At 51.7% G+C, this 22,941-nt stretch overlaps 1 protein-coding gene across 1 annotated transcript; it reads left to right on the top strand.

Annotated features, from left to right (window-relative positions):
- Positions 1-398: 398 nt before the first annotated feature.
- On the top strand, positions 399-22,075 carry LOC122374429 (serine/threonine-protein phosphatase 2A catalytic subunit beta isoform-like; the record flags this gene model as incomplete). The annotated part of the gene is made up of 4 exons (XM_043353195.1): positions 399-664; positions 18,862-19,034; positions 19,778-19,885; positions 20,793-22,075. Coding segments are annotated over 4 exons (620 nt in total), but the record flags the coding sequence as incomplete, so codon positions are not given.
- Positions 22,076-22,941: the final 866 nt, after the last annotated feature.

Below are 22,941 nucleotides of genomic sequence, written 5' to 3'. Positions count from 1 at the left end.
GGCGATGTATCTCTGCGATAAAAAATGATGCTGCGGTGTAGAGTACGGTCGTTCTGTGTGTTTTGTGCCATTACCCACGGCAAGTTCTGTGCAGTGGTTTGTGCAGTGGCCATTTGTTGTGTTTCGTTGCCATAGAACCGATGATAATTGTGCTCTGTTGCCTGTAACACTAGCTGGGCGATCGATGCTGGTGTTTTCAATGCAAGCAATGATGTGGATACTGTGAAATAGGCTGGTAGACTGTTGTAAAACAATGGTCCAGGATAATCAGTTTATGGTGTCTTAAATCCATTAATTCGTCGGTAAATCGTTTTGCTATTCTCATTGGGCAAACACCAGCTGTTTGACGTCTGTGAAAGCCGGTACTTTTTTCAGAATGGCTTTGGTCCTTCTGTGAGACGAGTCTTGGTCTCACCTGCCCCAATCCGAACCCTCGCTGACCTTTTTACCCTTCCACCCGCAGGTTTACGGTTTCTATGACGAATGTCTGCGCAAGTACGGCAATGCCAATGTGTGGAAATACTTCACCGATTTGTTCGACTACCTGCCGCTGACGGCGCTGGTAGACAGTCAGATCTTCTGTCTGCACGGCGGCCTCAGCCCCAGCATTGACAGCCTGGATCACATCCGCGCCCTGGACCGACTCCAGGAGGTGCCTCATGAGGTCAGTCACATGCGAACTCTGAGAAATATCGAGTACTCGGGTCTGGGGAGCGGGCTGCAATAGTGTCGGCTTGGAAACGAATTGCCTGGAGCTTGTATCGGCGTAATGTTCATTTATTCATTCATTTTATTGTATTCCAGTCAGTCATACTTTTGGAGGCTTTCTCTCCGTAGCGCTTTTACATTTCGTTTTTCTTTTGCTGTTCGGGGTATTGCAGCCAGCAGTTAGGCCAGATTGACAAGTTCCCCAGTTCGTATTTCTATTCTGCGCTCTACCCCAAGAGCGTTCAATCGAGCCCACCATCCGTGTCGACATCTCTGCCGCTGTAGGGAGCGGCTCGTGCCAACGGCCTGTCGGAATAACCGCGTGTAGCTAGCCCGGTGCGGCCGGCAGGGTTCATCCCAAGTTCACTGACTGACCATCGAATCTCGTCGGTCGTCGGTGGGTTCGTCGATTTGTGTGACGTAATACCCGGGAGGATGCAATGACGGCACTGTGTCGGGAGAAGTACGATTGGATTACTCGCGGGTCTGATGCTGTTGGAAGCTGATTTCCCTTGTGACGTCTTCCTGCCAATCGCAGTGGTTATCCACTAAGCTTGTTCGTGGAGCCTAGGTCGATCAACGAGAATTAGAATCAACCTTGGCTAGGTTTATTTGTATTTTGTTGATCGAATTTGGTTGTGATCGATATGACGTCAGGTCAGACCCGCAGTTCATTGGTCGGTTCTGCTGAACCATGACGCAATGATTCAGTAGCTCGCGCTCTGATCCAGCGAGCACCTTCGTGTATGAGATTCACCTGACATTGTCTGGCATCGGGCACATCGCGTGTCCATTACTGTCCTACTGTCGGAATCCCGGAGCGCCGTATCCTGCCGTCCATAGCGTCAAAGCCATAGCCGCGCGCACTCAGCTGATAACAGTCAGCTGATTGCCGTTTGTGTAACGCTCAATCGAGCCGCGACCAAAGCCAGAGTGCCGTCCGGTCGCCGCCTGACGGGCCTTACATAAATGGGTGGCCTGATGCGGCAGCGGTGGGGGTTATGGTATCGCTTATGGGCCCGGATAATCCCTGGGATTTGGGTGAGCTCAGGGCTTAGTGGATAATGTCCCATATTGCGTTGTTGGTATGGTTCATAGAACTCCACGAATTCTTATTTTGCGTGAACGAATTCTGGTATAACTTAGTGCTTGTCAACAAATGGTGCTGTGAAGCAAACAGTCATGGGATATTTCCACATAGGTGCGAGTACTCCCGCAGTATTCTGTCACATCCTCAAAACATTCATGGTGGTTTCACCGCCGTAAGCTCATGTTTATTTCATGTTAGCTCATAGTGGGTTCGTGGTCATCACTTTAAACCGGTTCTCTCTAGTCTGAGGAGTTTACCATATCCTAGTCGTGCAAGTACGACGGAGTTGTGGAGGAATTGATGGAGCAATGTTAGTGAGGACAATATTAGTTGTGAGTTGTGAACCGGACTGATAATTATTGTTCCACCGCTAGTCTTCATATGAGTTTATCGTTGCGTCGCCACTAAACCCACATCATCATCATTCATCGCCACCGGGTCCTTTTGGCTCTGTCGTTAGGATATGACAATCCGTCATCCACTGTTTTGGAGTTAAGCTCAGCGCAGTTAGCTTCCCTAGCGGGACGGTGTCTCCCGGTTATGGTCATTGGTCATCCACTGTGCCGCCGCGTGTGTGACGGGACCGCAGGGTCCCGTCGGGACGGACCAAGTCAGGACCGCATGGTCGCCACGGGACGGACCAAGTCTGGACCGCAGGGTCCCGTCGGGACGGACCAAGTCTGAACCGCAGAGTCGCTTCTAGACGGGACTGCAGGGTCGCGGCGGATAGGACCGCGGTGAGATGTACCGCCGGGCCGAATATGGGCCGCCCGGCGTGCTGGGACCGACGCTGGGTCTAGGTAGGTCCATTGGTCCACTGGTCCACCCAAACGGGGCACCGCAGGGCGGCAGCTTTCGACATGCAGATTGGATGGCAGTTGAGGTGCTTAGGAGTTCAGACTGGGGGCCGGTCTGCATGAAGCCTGATACACGAACACATGACCTAGACTACCTTCCCTTTCTCAAGCTTATTTTGGTTTTATGGCTTTGGACACTGGCCAAATGATCAGTCAGCAGTAGGGACCGGCATGAGAGGGTTTGGACTGTGGTGGATCAAGAACTCATTGAAGGTCACAGAGAAAACGAGTAAATAGAATGAAGTCTATTAATTTGTCCTGTGACAGTTCTGAACGAAACGGACTGATCACACCGTCTCCATTTCGAGATGCTCAATTGTTACCGAGAGTTGGTTACCTGGCCCTCGTTTCGCGGCCTTTGCGGTGTGTAGTTCCCTTGTTTCGAGCAGCAGGGAATGAAACAAGGCAAACGACCTATCTATAACCCAAGACGGTCCCTTACTAACCGATTTGTCTCCAACTCTAATCGATCTCTAACGTCGGTCGTTCTCAACGCTAGGATTCCTACCATCTGCGGCGCTGACCTGATCTGGCTCCACCCTGTCTCCGACTGTATCGCCTGGCTGACCGGGCCGGCTGTGGCGGCGGTGACAGACGCTGTGTCGTCGACTCCCGGGCCCGCTTTCACCGGGTCACTGACCTCACCGGGTCGGTCGGTCGGTTAGGATGATGCGGGTCGCCCCTGTACTTCATCCTCGGTGGATTAATGACGACGATGTTGATGGCAATGATAGTGACGATGTTGGCCATGACGATGCGACGAACCCTTTCCGTTCACTTCGACTCCGGAGCTGCAAATGATTTGCCACCCCTGCTGTATAAGTGAGCTGTGGTAAGCTTGCAATATGCCTTTGTGTAATGCGCCCTGTCTCATCAAATCACCGTCATTTCTGATACGACGAAAACACTGCGGAGATGTCGTCCCTCCTGTGCCGTTTTTGTGGTGTAGTCCGCCGGCTGGCTTGTCTCGTTCCAACTGTCGATGTGGCCAAGGTTCTCGAGAGAACATGTGGGCGTCGACGGCCGGTGGGCGGTGGAGACAAACCGTTGGGATACACCAACGGTCCAAGTGTCGGGAGTAATGGGCGGGGCGCGTCTCTCTCTCTCTCTCTCTCTCTCTCATCTCTCTCTCTCTCTCTCTCTCTCTCTCTCTCTCTCATCTCTCTCTCTCATCTCTCTCTCTCTCTCTCTCTCTCTCTCTCTCTCTCTCCTCATCCCATTGCTCGGCTCCCTGTCTTAGCGATCAGTTGTAATGTGTTGGATAGACGTTATGTCTCCAGGGCATACCGCCCACATGCAACCAACGTGGTCTTGGTGGCGTGCGTGACGGGGGCTGTGGGGCGGCAGGTATTGATTGCCAATGGGGATTTGAGATTCTGGATACCCTGTGGCGTGTGAGGATTTGGAAGAGGCGTTACTGCTGTGCGTAACTCTCATTCTGTTTTCGAACTGAAGGGGTATGCTACGCGTGATACTAACTTCACGTGACATTGTATTCACGTGACTTGAGTGTTGGCTGGTTTGGTTGGTTGTTTTGATGGATTGGATGAATTTGATGGATTCAACTTCAAGATTTGAATAACTGGGTGTGGGTGTCAAGTTCAACCACTGTGCTGACTGATTTTATTAATCCTTCCAAGCGGGTATGCTGTAAAACCTATGGATTCGCTGAGTGACAGCCTCAGTCGGCCCAGATTCGACGTCAGGCGCCGTGTAAAACAAACAGTTTGGTCGCTACCACACCCTGGGGATGCTGGCGCCAAACACTGACCGTCAACTGACGACCAGTGACCACGGACCAAGTGACCTGTAACCGGCGACCACCGGCTACTGCCTGGTAACCAGTGACCACGGACCAAGTGACCTGTAACCGGCGACCACTGGCTACTGCCTGGTAACCAGTGACCACGGACCAAGTGACCGCTGACTAGTGCTTATTGGCCGGTCCACTGTACCGGCCAATCCGCGGCCACCACTGGACCTCTGACCATCTACCACTAACTGTTGCCCAGTAACCAGTGGTGACGGGCCCACGGACCAGTCAGTGGCTCCTGACTTCTATCCACCGATACAACTACTCGTCAATGCTATGCTATTGACAACTGACTTGACTGGTGACTGACAGTGACTAAGAACCAAGAAACTAAGACGTTCCAATAAAGTGAGGAGTTGAAATATTTAGTGATAGTCGCGAAGATATACAAGATGTACTGCTAGAACGCCTAGGGGGGGGGGGGGTTGTATCAACCCCCCCCCTGAGGTTTTTTCGAAGTGCACGCTAAACGGCTTGTCGTAGCGGGCTGAAATTTTCAATACCCTCTGGGGCAACCTTTGCGCATCTTTTGCCGAAAAAAATTTGATCGGGTCATGTCAGGTCACGGAGTTATGACGTCATAAGAGGTACAGCCTCCGGCCGGATTTTCACAAACTGAGTGCCAACGCCCGAGGTTTCCTGCCGGTGCACACAGCCGCTATTTGAGTTCGGAAGTGGCCAAAATGCGATAACTCGTTAACCAGTTGACATTTTGCCAAGGAATTTTTACTGTATGTGAAGTCAACCGTAAGGTCACATATGGGAACGTATGAGCATCCATGCTGATATATCATTGCCGTAAAAAATATTTTTGCTTGTAATCCGCGGATGACGGGTATAATCCCATAACGTGGGTGACTCGGGAGGGGATTCTGCATAGCTTCCCTGCTGTCTTCGAAACTATTCGTTCTAAAAGTTCAAACGGCTTCTGATAGGAAATAGCTGACAAACGAAACCTAACTTTGTCACAAAAGGTCATGGAAAGGTCATGGGTCACAAAAGGTCATGGAAAAGGTCATGGAAGGAAATGTATACATTTTTAAGGTCATGCGACACATCTTTAATGGTCCATTTCGGCAAAAGCATCTAAAGATGATGTTATCTGGGTCGTCCGATTCGAAACTATTTCCATTTGACAAATGAAGTTCAGGTCACGGCGAGGTAAAAAAGGTCAAATTTTGAAGTTGAACATTCTAAAAAAAAAAAGATGTGCATCGGATGCAATTTGAGCTCTGGAACACGATGATGCTATTCGTTTTGGTTTTCGATGTCAAGAACGTACTGAAATTGCCTTAACAATATCGAAAATTGTGATTAACCGACTACGGTAAAATGCAAAAGCCGATAACATTGCCATTTCTGAAGATATCTGACTGAAACTTTTCAAAAGCAATGCAAATGTTACATACAAAAGCCAATAAGGTTCATTCTGGTCGATGGCTGCTCCCCAAAACTATGAATGTTATCAATCATATCGGACATTCTTACGATGTTCTGTTGGCTGGATGTCTTTTTGCTTTATTTAATTTGATTAGACTACATTCAGTTGATTAAGACGACGTACTTTTATTGGTCAGCAGAAAGTATCCCCACAAGTCAATCGACAATCGACAACCAACAAATGCAATCGACACGAGCGTCGAGCACCCCTCAGCACAAGCAACTGCCGGGGGCGATTAGACGGACCGCGCTCCTCTCTCGCAGCTGATTGGTCAGCTGCCGAACCGCACGGACGTCAGCTGCACGGCCGCCGCCCGGCCGACCTGACCGGGGTCGGCCGGGCGGCGACCTAGCGTCACTAGAACTGCAATAACTTTTGCCGGCAGTGTGATGCCGACCTAATTTTTTAAGCAAATGAATCATAATTGTACGGTGTATGTTATGGACGTTGTCTCGATGTGAAGCACGCTGTGCGTTTTTTGGTAGGCCTATGTAAATATTGAAATCCTCAAGCCCTTCTGCTTTGTGCAAGTGTGCAACAATTAGCTTACAATAACTGAGTGGGAAGTTTTTTAGATGCACTATTGTTACCAATGGATTCCGCGCATTTTCCCCTTTCAGCTGATATCTTACTTACGCATTTTCAAGTAAAGAATATGACAGGAGACTCGTCAACATTTACATGAAAATCGCAGCACAAGTTCGGTCTCACGGAGCAAAACAAAACGGTGTACTTTGGGAGCCCACCACTCTGTGCCAGAATGAGTAATATTTTTTCTGGATGATATTTTATACAGTCTGATCAATTTACGACCAGAAAATGTGAAAAAATCACGCTTTAAAATTTGTCGAAAATTAGGGTATTGGCCACTTCTGAACCCGGATAGCGGCTGTGTGCGGTGGTACGGACATCGGTTGATGGATCGTGATGAAACTTCCCATGCATGTTGGGGCAAGTATTGGCTATCATATGGTATAAGAAATTTGACCGGGTCAGGTCAGGTCACGGAGCTATGACGTCACAAGAGGAACAGCGTCCGGTACTATTTTTGAAAAGCGCCCGAACCACTATTTTACTAATTCTTGTCACCTCAATGGGAATATGCAGCAATATTAGCTTCTATAGGGAGCAACTGGACCTCCCAAATCCAAAAATACAATCAGATTTCAAAAATTTAAATTTTGATTTTTCGAATTTCTGCCGCCGACTGTGACCTTGCCGACTTCCGGCGCTCCCAACGCGCCATTTTTAGAGCTAGGGAAACGAAATACATACCAAACGATAGATAATTAATCAAGGAACACGATAGTGAGGGTTTCAAGTCGATATCTCCCACCGTTTTGCCGCAATCGCCGCCGAAAGTTGAAAAAAAGTCTATTTTTCCGAAAATTTGACCTTTGACCGGTCAAAAGTAGGTCAAATGTTGACCTAGGACCAAAAAATATACCACCAATCGCGAGATCTCGTTGAGAGCAATCCGTTGGTTTTTTCCGCTAAGCTCTACGAGCTTCCGTTTCGAAACGCCAGGGGGGGGTCGTAACACCCCCCCCCCCCTGGTCGTTCGTGTTATGAGAAATGGCCTGGTCGTGCGAGGGTTAACAACAAACCTCGAACGTGACATGAAGTCCGAGACTCCAACCTACTCAACTGAAATTAAATTCGACCTCGGTGACCTGAACTATCGACCAGTGAGTATGAACCCGTTCATTGTCCACAATCCTTGTTAAGAATCCGTCCGTTCTTTGCGCCGGTATAAACAGAACAGAAATAGAATTGACCTCAGTGCTGTATTGGGGTGCAACAGCTTCGTCACCAACAGGTTGAGAGGTAGTCACCGTGTCATTTAACGACCAGGCACTTTATCATCATTTAATGATAAGGCACGAATCAAATACAGCTCATTGCTTTCTCTCGTACATCCAAGGAGGGGCTTACGGACAGCCCTCTAAATTCGCCGTGAAACGTGCACAGTAACGACAGGCACGACTACATTAATATACTTGTATCAGGTAAAGGGTGCATTAATGATGCATCGTGAACGGTATCAAAGACACACGTCTGATCTGTATCATATAATGCCCCGTCAGGATTTGGGTGCCAAAGAGGGTTAGGCGTTAATTTTGTCCGAGTGAGGCTCAGGAAAGGACCGTCAAGTCCGTTTCCTACACTCGGCGGCCACAAGCGCTACAGCCAGGAGAGCCGTGCAGTGCCACTCCAGAGGCTAGCGCGCATTGAGACCGACCCGGTCCAGACGAATGCTGAGACACGAGTGGCTACGAGAGACACGGACAGACTGGAGGTCACCGCGGGTCACGTGACATTCGAGCGACCGCCAATTACCGCGCGCCAGAGCACCGCGCCGGCCGCGCGCCCGCAAACATACTGTGCCGCACGGCCCGGCCGGGCGGCTACACACACGCGGCGAACAGTTGCGATATGAAAAATGAACGCGATAACATGGAACTTAACATAACTCCCCACCAAAATGTGCGGAACAGGAGCACATTTTAAAAGGTATCACAGACGAAATAAAACACTACTTCTCGCGCACGACGCACTCGCATCTTTCGCGCACGCCACTGCCGAGTCTTAGAGGGCAGCTGCCCCCATCGTCAGCCAGATGGGGATGATGTCCGCCAGCCTGGCGTACCAGTCGGCGGACAAGTGGACGCCGTCCATGGCATACCACCGCGCACAGTCGTGTCAGGGCGATCCGGTAGGTCCCGGACATTCATGGTCTGCGAAAAAGAGACATGGGTGAAAACGGAGCCACATAAGGGGTGTTGGGGTAAAATGGCTCGCGTGGGAAATGTCAATCTCTCCACGTCATGAGCGGACACGCTTAATGAGAGCCCTAAGAACGAAAGGCTCGCGTGGAAGCCGACAAACTCTCCACGTCGCAGGCGGGCACGCCCACGAGAACCTTGCATCCGGCGAAGTTCAAGGGCGTTGGCAAATGATATCAACAAAGGTTAAATTCAATTCCTTAAAAAAAAAACTAAATCAACTGTCCAGACTCTGAGTGCACACTGCACAACTTGGAGGAGGAGTCCACGACTCCAACCTCACCCCCGACGCATCGGTTCTGGGGGACGTCCGGTCTGCCCAAACGGAATCCGGCAAGACCTCTGACGTGTTTCCGACAAGAACCACGAGCATGCTCTGCTCCTTTGGTCAGTTGGGTTGACCACTTCAAAGACCTTCTCATTCACGTCTGACTGCAGACACTGGAGTGCCCTTTGGTGGGGGGACCAGGAAGCTTCAAAGGCGATCGGCCTATGCAACAGCTCCTGGCCCTGCTCAAGATTCTGCCTCGTCTCGGCAGAGACATCCGGCAGATCAGGCGCTTGAGCAGCAGAACGGCTCCCCACCGTGCACGAGCCCACAGCGTCCGACTCGGAAGGCTCCATTGGTGATTGTTCATGCTTGAGATCAAAGAGATCAACAGCTGCATTCATCGGCACGCCATCGCCGTGCGTGTTGGACATGACAGCTTTCTCTTTGCTGAGGCGATCCGACATTCGAAGCGTTCGAGCCAGCGTAGGACCTCTGTTGGAGACGGGCCTATCCTCGGAGCGCCATACCAAACCCATCTCATAGCGCTGCTCAGCTTCGTTCCGTGTAGGCTTGGGGTAGAGCCTCGGGTTTGAGTCCACCACCTCATTCTCACTGATCCCAATCGTGTCCAAGTCCCACATCGCTTCCACTTGGCGACGGTGGAACGCCTGATGACGTGGCTGATCGTGTGACAGGACTCCACTCTGCTTCCCATGCAGAACATATCCAAAGATTGTCTCAACAGCTCGAAGCCCCTCACCGAGATCCACTTGCTCCCACAACACGACGTGATATATACTATCAACGCCGATTAGGAGATCGATCTCACCTCCCCCAAAGTCGTCCGCCATCTCCAATCGGGAGGGCATCTGGGGAGGCGATGTGGCCGGAAGGGGTGAGCATAGACGATCTGTGCTCCACATGTCCAGGTGCACAGAGCTGCCGTCAAAACGGCTCTGAAGCTCGACTCGGACTTTGTGATATTGGCGTGCCTGTTCAGTTTTCTCCTGGAAGCCAATGCAGGAGAAGGTTCCCGAGCCGACAACAGGTAGCCCAAGTTCTTCTGCCAGAGCGCCACGGATATAGGAGGAGTCGGAGCCTCCGTCCAGCAAGACACGGGCCCGGCGCCGACCATTCGGGCCCACAGCCTCAACCAGAGCCGTCTGGAAGAAGCTTCGGATTCCGTCAGCTCTCTGGGCGTTGAAACGACGATGGCACTGTCGCTGGGCACCTACTTCTGCGGCACTCATACCCGCCTCTTGAGGGGGCTGTGCCGTCGAGAAGCTGGCCGCATCCGGCGACAGTTTGGACGTTGGGACCGCCGAGTGACCCCCTGACGAGGGTCCCGAATGGTGCAGCAGGACGTGATGGGGCCTGCTGCACTCCACACATGATCCCTCTTTGCAATCACGGGTTCGATGACCAGGACGGAGACAGCGGAAACATACCTTCGAGTTTCTCGCGAGTGACCATCTGCTCTGTACAGTCATGCCACGAAATGTCGCACACTGGGCAAGCGGATGATGACCTTGTCCACACGCACTACAAGCCGTCTTCCTTGGCCTTTGAGATGGCTGTGACCGCTCCCTCCGAGGCTCAAGCCGTGCCGTCATACTGCTGGTGACAGACGGCGCCGAAGGCGGTGCTTCTGCGTTTGCGACAGACGCAGAAACTCCCTTGGCTGCCTCGCGGATCCGTAACTCTCGATTGAGAAATTTAAGGAAAACGTCAAAGTCCGCGCTCTCCAGCCGAGCCCATTCCAGCCGCCAGTCTTCCGGAATTTTGTCTTTCACGACTGGTAGGAGGAGGCTCGAGAAGCTCTCGGCGGGCACACCGAGGGTGTTTAGAGCGCGCGTGTGAGAAGACAGGTGATCAACCAAGGTTCGCATGCCTCGTAGGTCATTGTGGCGGACAGAGGGCATGCTCAAGAGCTCGCGCATCAGAAGCTCCCGCCGCACCTCGCTGTGGTCAAAGCGCTCTTTGAGGACTGCTACGGCTTCAGCGTAGCCTTCACCCGATACCGGAATCCCTTGGATTGTGCGCAGCGCCGCGCCGGCCAAGTGCGACTTTAGAACGACAAACCTTTGCACGTCAGCGTAGACTGGGTTGTCGTGAACGGAAATTGTGAAGAGTTCCCAAAACTCGGACCATTTCATCACGTCGCCATGATAAATGGGAATCTTGACTGCGACTGATGCTTTGAGGTCTGCATTTCCTGTCGGGTTTTGGGAGTCGACCCTTTGAACAGTGTCACCAGCTTTCTCAAGCCGGGTGAGTAGCCTGGAGCCGAGAAACATCTCATCCTCCATGTTTTGGCTGTGACTGGAATCGTCAGGCTGACCAAGCTTGTCGAGCTGGTCCTGGACCTGCTGAAGCTCGTGCTGCAGCTTCTCCAAGTGATGGAGCTTGAGAGCCAGCTGATCCACATCAAGTGCCTTTTGATCCCCCTCCCGGCATGACCTGAGGTCGTTACACTGTTTGGTTGCCTTGGAACGAAGCCTCGTTCTTGTGCTCAATAAATCATCCATGTTGAACTAAACGGATTTTACAGGGGGTAAAAGTGGACTGTATCAAACAAGAGTATCAATGTCTGTCCGGTTAACAAGGTACAAATTTTGAAACCGAAAAGACTATCCGGCCCGGAGGACTATGTTAAGAATCCGTCCGTTCTTTGCGCCGGTATAAACAGAACAGAAATAGAATTGACCTCAGTGCTGTATTGGGGTGCAACAGCTTCGTCACCAACAGGTTGAGAGGTAGTCACCGTGTCATTTAACGACCAGGCACTTTATCATCATTTAATGATAAGGCACGAATCAAATACAGCTCATTGCTTTCTCTCGTACATCCAAGGAGGGGCTTACGGACAGCCCCTCTAAATTCGCCGTGAAACGTGCACAGTAACGACAGGCACGACTACATTAATATACTTGTATCAGGTAAAGGGTGCATTGATGATGCATCGTGAACGGTATCAAAGACACACGTCTGATCTGTATCATATAATGCCCCGTCAGGATTTGGGTGCCAAAGAGGGTTAGGCGTTAATTTTGTCCGAGTGAGGCTCAGGAAAGGACCGCCAAGTCCGTTTCCTACACTCGGCGGCCACAAGCGCTACAGCCAGGAGAGCCGTGCAGTGCCACTCCAGAGGCTAGCGCGCATTGAGACCGACCCGGTCCAGACGAATGCTGAGACACGAGTGGCTACGAGAGACACGGACAGACTGGAGGTCACCGCGGGTCACGTGACATTCGAGCGACCGCCAATTACCGCGCGCCAGAGCACCGCGCCGGCCGCGCGCCCGCAAACATACTGTGCCGCACGGCCCGGCCGGGCGGCTACACACACGCGGCGAACAGTTGCGATATGAAAAATGAACGCGATAACATGGAACTTAACAATCCTATCGATCGCCTGTCCACGTTCCGGATGAACTGATGAATGGCCAGTCATTGCCGCCTCCGCCCGCTCGTCGTCCTGTCTCCCCTGCCCCTCTCCGGCTCGACGACCTCCCAGTCGACCTACGTACCGACAACCTATGGAATAGCCTACAGGCCGGCTGGGCGGACCGGCAGGCCGGACCGGACGACCACGGCCGGCCGCGAGCGGTCGATGGCGGGCAGGCTCAGCGCTAGCCGACTGTCGGTCACGTCCGGCCTTCGGTGACGTCACACGTGACGGCAGAATGTGACGTCATCAGAGGATAAGACGGTTGAGGAGTGGAGGAGGGGATGGAGAAGGGAGAGAGCGCGCGACAGCGATGGTTGTTGAGCTGAGTGTGGCGGAAATGGAAGGCTGTTGGTATGAGGGTTGACAACTTTTACTGCTAACGTCGCCTTACGAACAGCTGGTTGTAGGCGCTGAGGTCTGCAATGTTTTACCTACTTTCCTGTCAGTGTAGTAACTTTGAGTTCAGTTTTGCTGCCGGTAGTAACGCAGGTTCGTATGGAACGAGTTGCTTGAAATTGGTAGTATTCTGCACTGTCTGTGCAAGATGCCTGTTGCACCTATTGGTGACGCTACTGTACTGCTAATAGGGTTCGGAGCACCTTAGCCTCTTTATTACGGTTTTGGCACTATGTGGGGTGGTCCAAGGATTAAGGAATCCCCTATCGCGGAAAACGATACGGAGGTTTATACCAACCTGTAGCGCAGCTGTATTGATTCTCTGATGCTGATGTTGCTGGGAACATCGATCAACGACCATAGAAGTCTTTACGCGAGTGGTTAGTCGTAGTCGGTTTTGCTGCAGGTTAGAGTGGAGGCTTTGAAGTTGAAAGGTTGGCCTCCATCATCTATTTGGACTCCAGTCGTTTTGTGACTTGTTTATTATTGGAAAGTTTTTGTTCTTGCTGAGTGTTTTCTTGTTTTTTTTTTGTTTTTTTTACATGGAGGTAAAACGTTCTTCGGTTTGTTGCTGTAACCTGAATAATAGCGGTCCTTGCTTGTGTTTTGTGTTTTCCCTCTGTGGGTGTCGCCTTCGCGTACCAACTCTGTCAAAAGCTGTTCTTGGGTTCTGAATGTGGCAACTCTACGGGCGTGTGTTTCACCCTGTCCAAATGCCGCAGCTCTACCCGTATCGAGCCGGTGACGGTCCGACTGTATGTCGCCTGAGGGCGTGTCACCGGGTCGGTAATTAGGTGCCGGCGGGGCCAGGGAGGGTATCGATCCGACCCGACGAGATGGGGATCGGACCGCCTCCTTCCGGATTGTGGGTGTGCGCGTGTCATCCGCCGGCTCAGCGGACATGGTACGGTAGTCCGGGAAAGAGATGAATCCAGAGTTCCCGCCCACAGGTCCTCATTCGCCGAAACCAACGTTGAAGATGTGTGTAGGAAGCCACTGACCTGACATGGACCACTGGACACGATGGCGGGAGATCGTCGTTCGTCAAGGATGTATGACTTGACACGCAGCCTGGTTGATTGCTAATTTAAGCGCACAGCTTTTAGTCAATCCGATTCGGCCCTGGCTATGGGGTTCTTCAACCGGTTCGTGCATCGCACCACTTCCCCGTGGCTCCATGCATTCCTTTCTGGCGCAGAGCTGGTCAGGGTCAGGGACACGACCGGAAGAGCTCTGTAGCGCACGTGGCCAAGGCCATCGTCGCGGCCAGCTTCGCCTGGTCCGTCTGGCTCGGTTGAATGGCCAACCTGTGAAGTGAGGTGACCTCGTGGTTTGTATATGTGCCGAATGTTTCCCTCCGGTTGTTTATAACGTCGGCCCTCGACATCAGAGGCTGTTCGCGTCTTGACAGAGACAGTTTCTCACCACGTGATGAGGTTGGCGGGGTACTTCGTCTCAGCTGATGTGCGAAATCGCCAGGAACTGCCTGTGGCTGTGCGAAGGTCACGGACGGGGTAGAGCTGCACCTGATCAGAACAGCTGTGCTGGGGGGAGACTTCCTTTGAGGAGAGGGGTGGGGAGCTAACGAGGCCGCAGTGTCTCGCGGACAGCTGTGGGGACACCTGATAGCTGCAGGTGGATTACGTCCTCCCTGCAAGCTATGACGCTGTGCATGGATTTAAGCGGAAAATCTAACCACCATGGTCCTTTGTGGTACTCATAATCGGATCTGCAAGGCTTTGTTCTGAATAGGCCATCATTTGTTATGTTTGGTCTGGATGGACCTGCAAGCCCTGGAAAGTTTCAGACTATACCCCGGGGGTCGCTGTTGATTTTGCGAGGCACTTGGGTAGTGGGTACTCATGTCTGGAGGTTGTTTTCATGGCTGATGGCTCTTGCTCTCTCCCTGTCTCCTCTCTCCACTCCTCGCCCAAGAGTCACGCTCTCACTATCGGTCGTTTTCGTGACGCTCGTGAGTTACGGGAGTCGCCGTGACGCCAGTCACGGACATCTCACCGGGTCTGTGCGGCCGAAACTAGACCGAGGTCACCCTCCAGCGGAGTCGTCTTTGGGCCTCCTTCGCCCCTCTTCACCTACTTAGCGTAACACTATCATATGCCAAGACTGAGGACATTTGCTTGAAGTCCTTACAATGGAAGTCGGTCAAAGAGCAATGCGTTCTGTCTCACGATCTCTATCTGTCCTTTTGGGGTCAAGTCTCTTGAAATTATGTTGGCGACGCACCGTCCGCGACCTGACTCGCATATCCTTCCAGTCTGACATGTTCTGCTCGAACCTCCAACGTCTGATGACCTTGCGATGGTGACCGTCTATGCACTGAGCACCGTGCAAACCATGCATTGTGCAGTGTGCACGGCTCAGTTGGGACGACCTCGCACGGCCCCGCAGTCGGCTGGGTTGCGATGAGCGATGACTCAGTCGCCAGTCGCTCGTAGGTCCATCATCAGATGTGGCGGACCCGGTTGGAGCGGGCCGGCGCCAACCGGTCGGTTGGTGGGTCCGGTCCGTGACCGGTGTGTGACGTCACTGGCCGGTGTGTGACGTCATTCACAGCCAGGTAATGGGGCTGGTCAGCTGGGTGGTTACTGGGTAGATGAGGTTTCTATGGAGCCTTGGGTTAGATCGTCTCGGGAGCTAGTTATGGTAGACGTATCAGCCTGCGAGTGTGGAAAGAAAGGAACAAACAAAGAAGCGATAAATGAATCAGGTAACTGGGAAGGTGAGAATCATGTCTCTACCCATGAAACTGTTGCACAGAGCAAGTCTTCGAACTGCTCGCGTGGGGTCTCCTTATCTACCACCGATTACGACGGACCTTTACTGCAGTAGGGGAGGGGAGGGCACGACCTCCTCTCACCTCCGCTGTGGTCTGTTATCGACTAGCTCTCCCACCGAGATCGAGATCATGTGCCTATCGCTGGGTCAGCCCCGCACTCGCTGCGACCTGTGTGTTGGCTGATTCACAATCAGTGCCACGTTTGCCGCCCGTCTGCTGACGTCACTGGGGGATTGTGTGACGTCACTGGTGGATCGGATGACGGTGGAAGGGGTGCGTGCTGTCACACCGCTGTCACGGAAGGGGCTGAATTGGGTGGAGCGGTGTATTATTGAAGCTCATGGCGCTGTCAGGCCGACGCAATCAGTGAGCTCTGCTACATGCATTATTTATCAGCCAATCTGGGCGCCAATCTTGGTGGACACGGAGGCAAGGATTTGAGATCCCTGTGATGGAAATTCTTTGCAATATTTTAGAACATATTTTGTAGATTTAGTACCCCGGAGAGGACACTGCGGCTCATATTGGCCCCTTGTTTTGTCTTGTTTTCCCTTGTTTCCTACTCCGATTCTCATGCCCAGTTCCCATCTACTGTTCCTCACTTTCGTTCGGATCTCGCAACTCTGTCGAGCCGCGCAGGACAGTCATGTGTTCCTTGCAAACAGCCTATCGCAAGTGCGGCCGGTCCGTACATGGTGCACGAGGAAAAGCACCGGTACGGGACGGGGTATCACCCACCCGGACGTGGCTTGCGGTGGTGGTGAAGGGGGCAGAGGGACAGATGGGCGGATAGGATAGGATAGGATAGAAGGACGGACGGGCGGAGGGAGGAGATTTTACACAATAATGGGAACCTAGTCCCTAGGTTCATCGTGCCACGGCATATATTTCTTGGAAAAGCTAATCGTTCATTGACTAATAATTTCATTTTACTGCTCACATAACTAGTGTCTCTCGCCGTTCCTGTAAAATGACTGAAACGTCTGATTTGGGAGTCGTGCTGCGTATGCACCCCAAAGACAGCATCCCCTCGCTGCTAGTACGCTATATACAGCGTTATGTTTCGAGGAAAATGCCCTGGCCGACTCGCTTGAGTCTCTTGAGGCGGACAACCAGCGCTGGATCAGTTGTCACGGAAGCTTACTGGGCTAGGGAGCGGACAAGTTTGGCTATTCGGGGACCAGTTCCTTGTAGCCAGACTGACGCACGGGTGTGGGTCACGAAACGGCAGTGAGCTAGAACGCTGACACGGGCCAGTTATAACGTCGAGGACCGATGTGTCGTAACTTCCCAACACTAACAAATGACCAACCTCAAATAGCTGAAGCTGCAATTCCAGTGAAGAGCATGCGTATGCCATGACCTTTTCGCTGGTGAACCTTCTGACCCCGGTGTGTGTGATTATAACCTCATGGCTAATGACAAGATATCTTACATGGCTAATGACAAGATATGTGACAGAAATACACGGTGGTTTGAAGGTTCGTTATTAAATATTTACGTACAAGGTCCATCGTTCAGGCAATGCCAAGGTTTCGTTTGGATTGTAAGCGTTCGTACCGTCTGCGTCTCGTGAGTTCAATGGATAATTTCTGCTCCATCGCTCTTCGAATCGGGTGTTGGCGTGTCGCCTCTCGTTTGACCAAGTTTACAGTTTTTCCTTGAACCTTGGCTTATCTCTGAAGATCTCTCGTCATGCCAGCAGCCGTTGAGAGCATTTGGATGGTGACAGGTCATTGGTTGCTAAACCAGGGAAAGCAGTTAACCTTTTTTTCCTTGACCCTTGCCAGCAGCCGTTGAGACTTGAGAGCTCCGTCCTGGATGCTGTGATCTCATCGGCTGCTGAACCATGGATACGTTGTGCAGCGTTGTCCCATCGTTCTGCTTCGTCAGCTATATTCGTATGCCCTTTACTCGCTATACCCGCTGAGCTGGCACTAGTAATCAGACCCCCGCGATGGGGAGGGGAGGGGCACGGGACGCCCGTATCACTCAGTACTCGCACCTGTACCCCCCCCCCCCCCCCGAGGACGCGGCAAGGTCGCAGCTGAAGAGGACGGGGGCGGGGATGGGTGGGGGTCAACAGCGGGACCTTAAACTGTTAAGATAAACACAGATACGAGTATGATTATTAACACAGAAATAAACTTTGATTAGAAGCACGATTCTTCAGCGTGGATGATGTGTATTGTGTAATGAACCACAATTCTGGTGTCATTTTGATTCACGATATCGATAAGATCAGTTGCTTGGTGTTAGGTTCAGCGCAATTCTATAGCAGAAGTTTTTTTTTGTTCTATTGAAAAAAAACAAATCCGAGTTCTCGGCAAAATTTTGCAGAAGCATAAAGCGCTAAATCGTTTGGCAGAGAGACGAAGAGTGTTTTCTTTGTTGCTGCTGCAGACCTGTCAAGTCGTCTGGGTGGGTGACCCGTCCACCCACTGCGCGTTCGGGGCGCTGGCCGGAGGGCTGCGGCGTTATCAGTGACCCAGTGACGTCACAAATACGTCACGACGTGTCGCAATGCCGCCGCACAGCACGTGCCGGAGTGTGTGTTCGTCACCACTTGTTCGTCATCACTTGGGACAGGCGACACGGATGAATGGGCGCGGTGTGGTTAATGAATGAATGAATGGATAATGAATGAATGAAAGAGTCCAGGGATTCGTAGTTGAATATGTAGCGGAAACAGTCCGTTGCATGTGGTAACGCGTAATGCTGAGCTTATCAACACGTGGAGAGAGACTTGGGGTTTGTGGTGCTAACTGCTACCCCTTGCAGTGTGTTGGGTATAGCCGTTATGTGCGCCGATCAGTGACGCCTATTTTAACTAAAAACGTTCTGGGGATTTGGTTTCCATCAATGTCACTGAAATATTAATGAAAGTTTGTTAGCTATTGCTTAATTAGACCGCAATATTACCTACCGTTTGTTATTGTTTTTTTTATGTCATAATCTTTGATGTGTAGATTACAAATTATGTTTCATCCTACCTCATTTGTCGGCAAAACAGGAGGCCCTCGCCGACCCTTCTCACCACACAAGGTACCATATTACCTCTAACCCCCCCCCCCCGTTGTGTTCTCCGGCCTTTCTCACCATACTTTATTCGACCCCACCTCTAACTTTCCCGTGTCTGTCGACCTTTCTTGCCACGCTTGATTCGACACCATTGCTGGCTGCCCCCTCGCGTTTTCCCCACGCTTAATTCGACCTCATTGCTGACTGCCCCTCTCGTTTTTCGGTCGACAGGGCCCGATGTGCGACCTGCTGTGGTCGGACCCGGACGACCGCGGCGGCTGGGGCATCTCGCCGCGCGGAGCCGGATACACCTTCGGCCAGGACATCTCGGAGACGTTCAACCACAGCAACGGCCTGACACTCGTCAGCCGCGCCCATCAGCTCGTCATGGAGGGATACAACTGGTCAGTGAGGAGTGGAGGGGGCTGCGGGGGAGGGGAGAGGGCCCATCAGCTCGTCATGGAGGGATACAACTGGTTAGTGAGGGGTGGAGGCATTCTGGGCTTTTCTCTGTACTTGGGAGGGAGACAGCATGTTGATGGTCGTAAAGTGAGGGATAAAGCTAGTCAGTGGATGGTTGTACTCTGATAGGAAGGAAAAGTCATGGAGGGATACAGCTGGTCAGTGAGGAGGGATCTCGGTGGTTATACTATGGGAGGAAGGGAAAGACATCCGAGCTCGTTATGGAGGGATGCAACTGAACAATGGACGCCCAGGCGTTCGTTGTTTGGGAGGGCAGGACTCGTGGGCTCAGGGAAAGATAGAGGGTAGTGTATAGTGGATGCTGGTCAGTCCATGGAAGACCCGGCGCTGTTTTCTGGTAATATGAGAGGACTGGGTTTAGGAAGGGGTGGCGGCTATCACTGGCCAGTAAAGTGGACGGTCTCGTGGCCCGTGGGGCAAGTGGACGTGTTCGTTATAAAGGTAGTCCGATATCTCTATGTGATAGTCTGCGATCTAACCAACAATGGTTCGATGATATTGAAGTGGCTACCTTGGTCGATTATAAGCTACTGCAATATCCTTGATTGATATGAATGTTGAGATTGCGACACATACTATTTTTCAGAATGGATATGATATTGCGATAGTTGTATTAATACTCCATTCGAGCTTACATTCTCCGTTTTTTCCCCGCTGTTTTCAGGTGCCACGACCGTAACGTGGTGACGATTTTCTCTGCCCCCAACTACTGCTACCGCTGCGGTAACCAGGCAGCCATCATGGAGCTCGACGACGCACTCAAATACTCATTGTAAGTGGCGCTAACACTGGCTCACAGTTCACACTCAAATACTCATTGTAAGTGGCGCTCACACTGGCTCACAGTTCACACTCAAATACTCATTGTAAGTGGCGCTCACACTGGCTCACAGTTCACACTCAAATACTCATTGTAAGTGGCGCTCACACTGGCTCACAGTTCACACTCAAATACTCATGGAGTGGCGCTCACACTGGCTCACAGTTCACACTCAAATACTCATTGTAAGTGGCGCTAACACTGGCTCACAGTTCACACTCAAATACTCATTGTAAGTGGCGCTCACACTGGCTCACAGTTCACACTCAAATACTCATTGTAAGTGGCGCTCACACTGGCTCACAGTTCACACTCAAATACTCATTGTAAGTGGCGCTCACACTGGCTCACAGTTCACACTCAAATACTCATTGTAAGTGGCGCTCACACTGGCTCACAGTTCACACTCAAATACTCATGGAGTGGCGCTCACACTGGCTCACAGTTCACACTCAAATACTCATGGAGTGGCTCTCACAGGCGCAGCAGGGGGATGGTCGAGGGATGTCGGAAAGGAGTTATTTTTTGTCTAGCTACGGTGAAATAATAAGTTTCTGGGTGGTTTAGCCATTTTTTAAATAGAAATAAAGTATTTTCACGACATCTTGGAAAATATGATCAAATGCAGAATGTATTTATTTAAAATTACAATAGTAAATAGCGCTCCTGCCGTATTTTTCACTGTGCACTGAAGTATTACGCTAGTAATGAACCACTGTCATGTTGTATAGCATAAACAGTAGCCTGTTACATACAAACCGATCTCCATTATCCGTTTGTTCCGTCACCGATGTTTATTCTTTATAAAGACGGTGTTTCATAATGCCCCATCTTACCCCGTCCCTTGCCGTTTTTTCAGCCTTCAGTTCGACCCAGCTCCGCGACGTGGAGAGCCTCACGTCACCCGACGCACGCCAGACTACTTCCTCTAGAGGGTGTCCGGACCGCGAGCTCTGCGCCTCCCCACGGCCGTTGGACGCTCTGCCGCCCGCGGCGTGAGCCAACTCGGCCGGTGGGGCCGCCAGAGCGACGTGGTGGACGGGGTTGATGACAAGATCCGGCTGCCTGGAGGCAGGAGCCGTGCAGTGAGGAGGAATGGTTGGTCGGAGCGGCGGCGGCGGCGCGCGGGATGAGAGAGACTGTACGGTCGTGGACGCGCGCGGCGGCGGCGGCTGTGGCGAGGAGGCGGCGTGTGTGGTGCGACAGGCGGCGAAAAGTGACGCGATGTGTTGTAAGGGACAAACGAGGCAGCAATGGAGCTTTGAGTGTCGTGACAACATCCATCTGTTTGGACTGCCATCGCTGGTAGTGAGGAACATCCACTGACGGTCCATCAGCGTCAAGTTGTGGTGACAAGTACATGACGACTGCGGGGACACTGCACGGCGTCTGATTCCGTACATCGGAAACACGAGCTCAGCGTCTGCACTGCTCTGAGAGCGACACCTCCGGCTTAATGAATCGAGCCAGCAGGAGTTGTGCATCGCTCCGCAGTGACTCGCGAGCCTGTTGAGTCGTAAGTCCTCGCCCAGACTCCTCGTGATTCTCGCCCCAGTCCTTGCGAGTGCTTATCCCAGAGTCATCGCGAGTTTTTGGTCCGATTTGGACAGCTCCTCGTTGTGTTGGTCCGCCTCGCCTCGTGTGCAGCAATCGTGAACGTCCTGTGTTCAATGTGTCTGTGGTGTGTGAATGTCGCGTCTCCCCCGCCCGCCCGCCCGCCGCCGCCGTCCGCGTCGTGTTGCCAATATGACGCCCTCGTGACGAGGGCTGATGTGGGCCGACCGCGCCGTCGTCCCGGGTCACGTCAGGTCATGTCAGAAGAAAGAGAGACGAGAGACAGAGGGTCAGAGACCGTTGTGTATATGTGCGCACTCGCGAGAGACTTCTTTCCCTGTCGGTCCCATTCGCTCGCGCCCCCTGTATCTGTCAAACAATCGCGCGATACACACACAGACACACACACATACACACACAGACATAACACGCCGGCGCAGTGCCGCGGCAGCCAGCGATCACGGCGTTAGGTATTTCGGTTAGTCGGTTCGACGAGACTGTCGAGTTATCGGCAGTCTCAGTCGACTGAGGCGGACCCCGTGTACGGGGGCGCGATGTTGAATATACTAATAAATTGTCGTGCTAAAATGGGCGTTTTGTCTGTGAGTGAAGTGCGAGCGAAGAGCAGAGTTGAAATGACGAGAGGGAGAAGTGTGGGGTCCCATAACTGATAAGCGTTCGAGGCCGAAAACCAACATTATTTCTGAGAGTGGAAGGTGCACTTATTTGTTGTTTGTTTTGTTGGGTTAGGCCCTATGCAATTATTACAAAGGTAGTAACTAGGTATAGTGACACCCTGTGAAATCCCGTGAATGTGGTTTTGGCATTTACACGTGCTGCGCAATGCACATTTTGAGGTAAAAGTCCGCAAGATTACATTGCTGGAAGTGGCCAAATATATACACGCGTTACATCGAACAGCCCATCAATAGTTGGGTAATATGCATTCTAAATTAATAATTAATAGCTGGGTTCTGATAAAATCGAAGTGCTTAGCCTAGCAGATAAGACGTAGCACGATGGTTTAAAGCTGACCTGAGTCAAGGTCATGGCATGATCGAAAAGGTCGTTTAGCATAGCAGTGGATCCGTATCGTTGAACTGACCGCGTGCAAGGTCAAATATTTTATTGTCCCTTTACTGAGCACCTCCAAGTTTTTTTTTTTTCAGAAACACTTCGTAGTTCGTGGTGACTTTTCTTTTCTTCACCTGCCATGACCTCGGCGGTGTAAAGAAGTGAAGGGTGCAAGTTAAAAATTAGAAAGAAATCAAAAATGAATCTATTGGAAAGCAACTTTCGTTGGAAAGAGACGCAGTTAACCTTCCAGGCGGTGGGGGGGGGGGCAATTTTTTGCCCCCCCTTTAGTTTTTTTCGATATATCTCGAGAACCGCTGCGCCGATCGTCACCAAACTTTCAGTACCCTCCCGGGAGCAGCTAGCGCACATGGTGACCA

This window comes from Amphibalanus amphitrite, unplaced genomic scaffold (assembly GCF_019059575.1).
Source record: "Amphibalanus amphitrite isolate SeventyFive unplaced genomic scaffold, NRLGWU_Aamphi_draft 001655F_arrow, whole genome shotgun sequence".
Classification (NCBI taxonomy): Eukaryota; Metazoa; Arthropoda; class Thecostraca; order Balanomorpha; family Balanidae; genus Amphibalanus; species Amphibalanus amphitrite.
The sequence above is the reverse complement of the archived record's forward strand: the minus strand, read 5'-3'. Positions and strand labels throughout refer to the sequence as shown.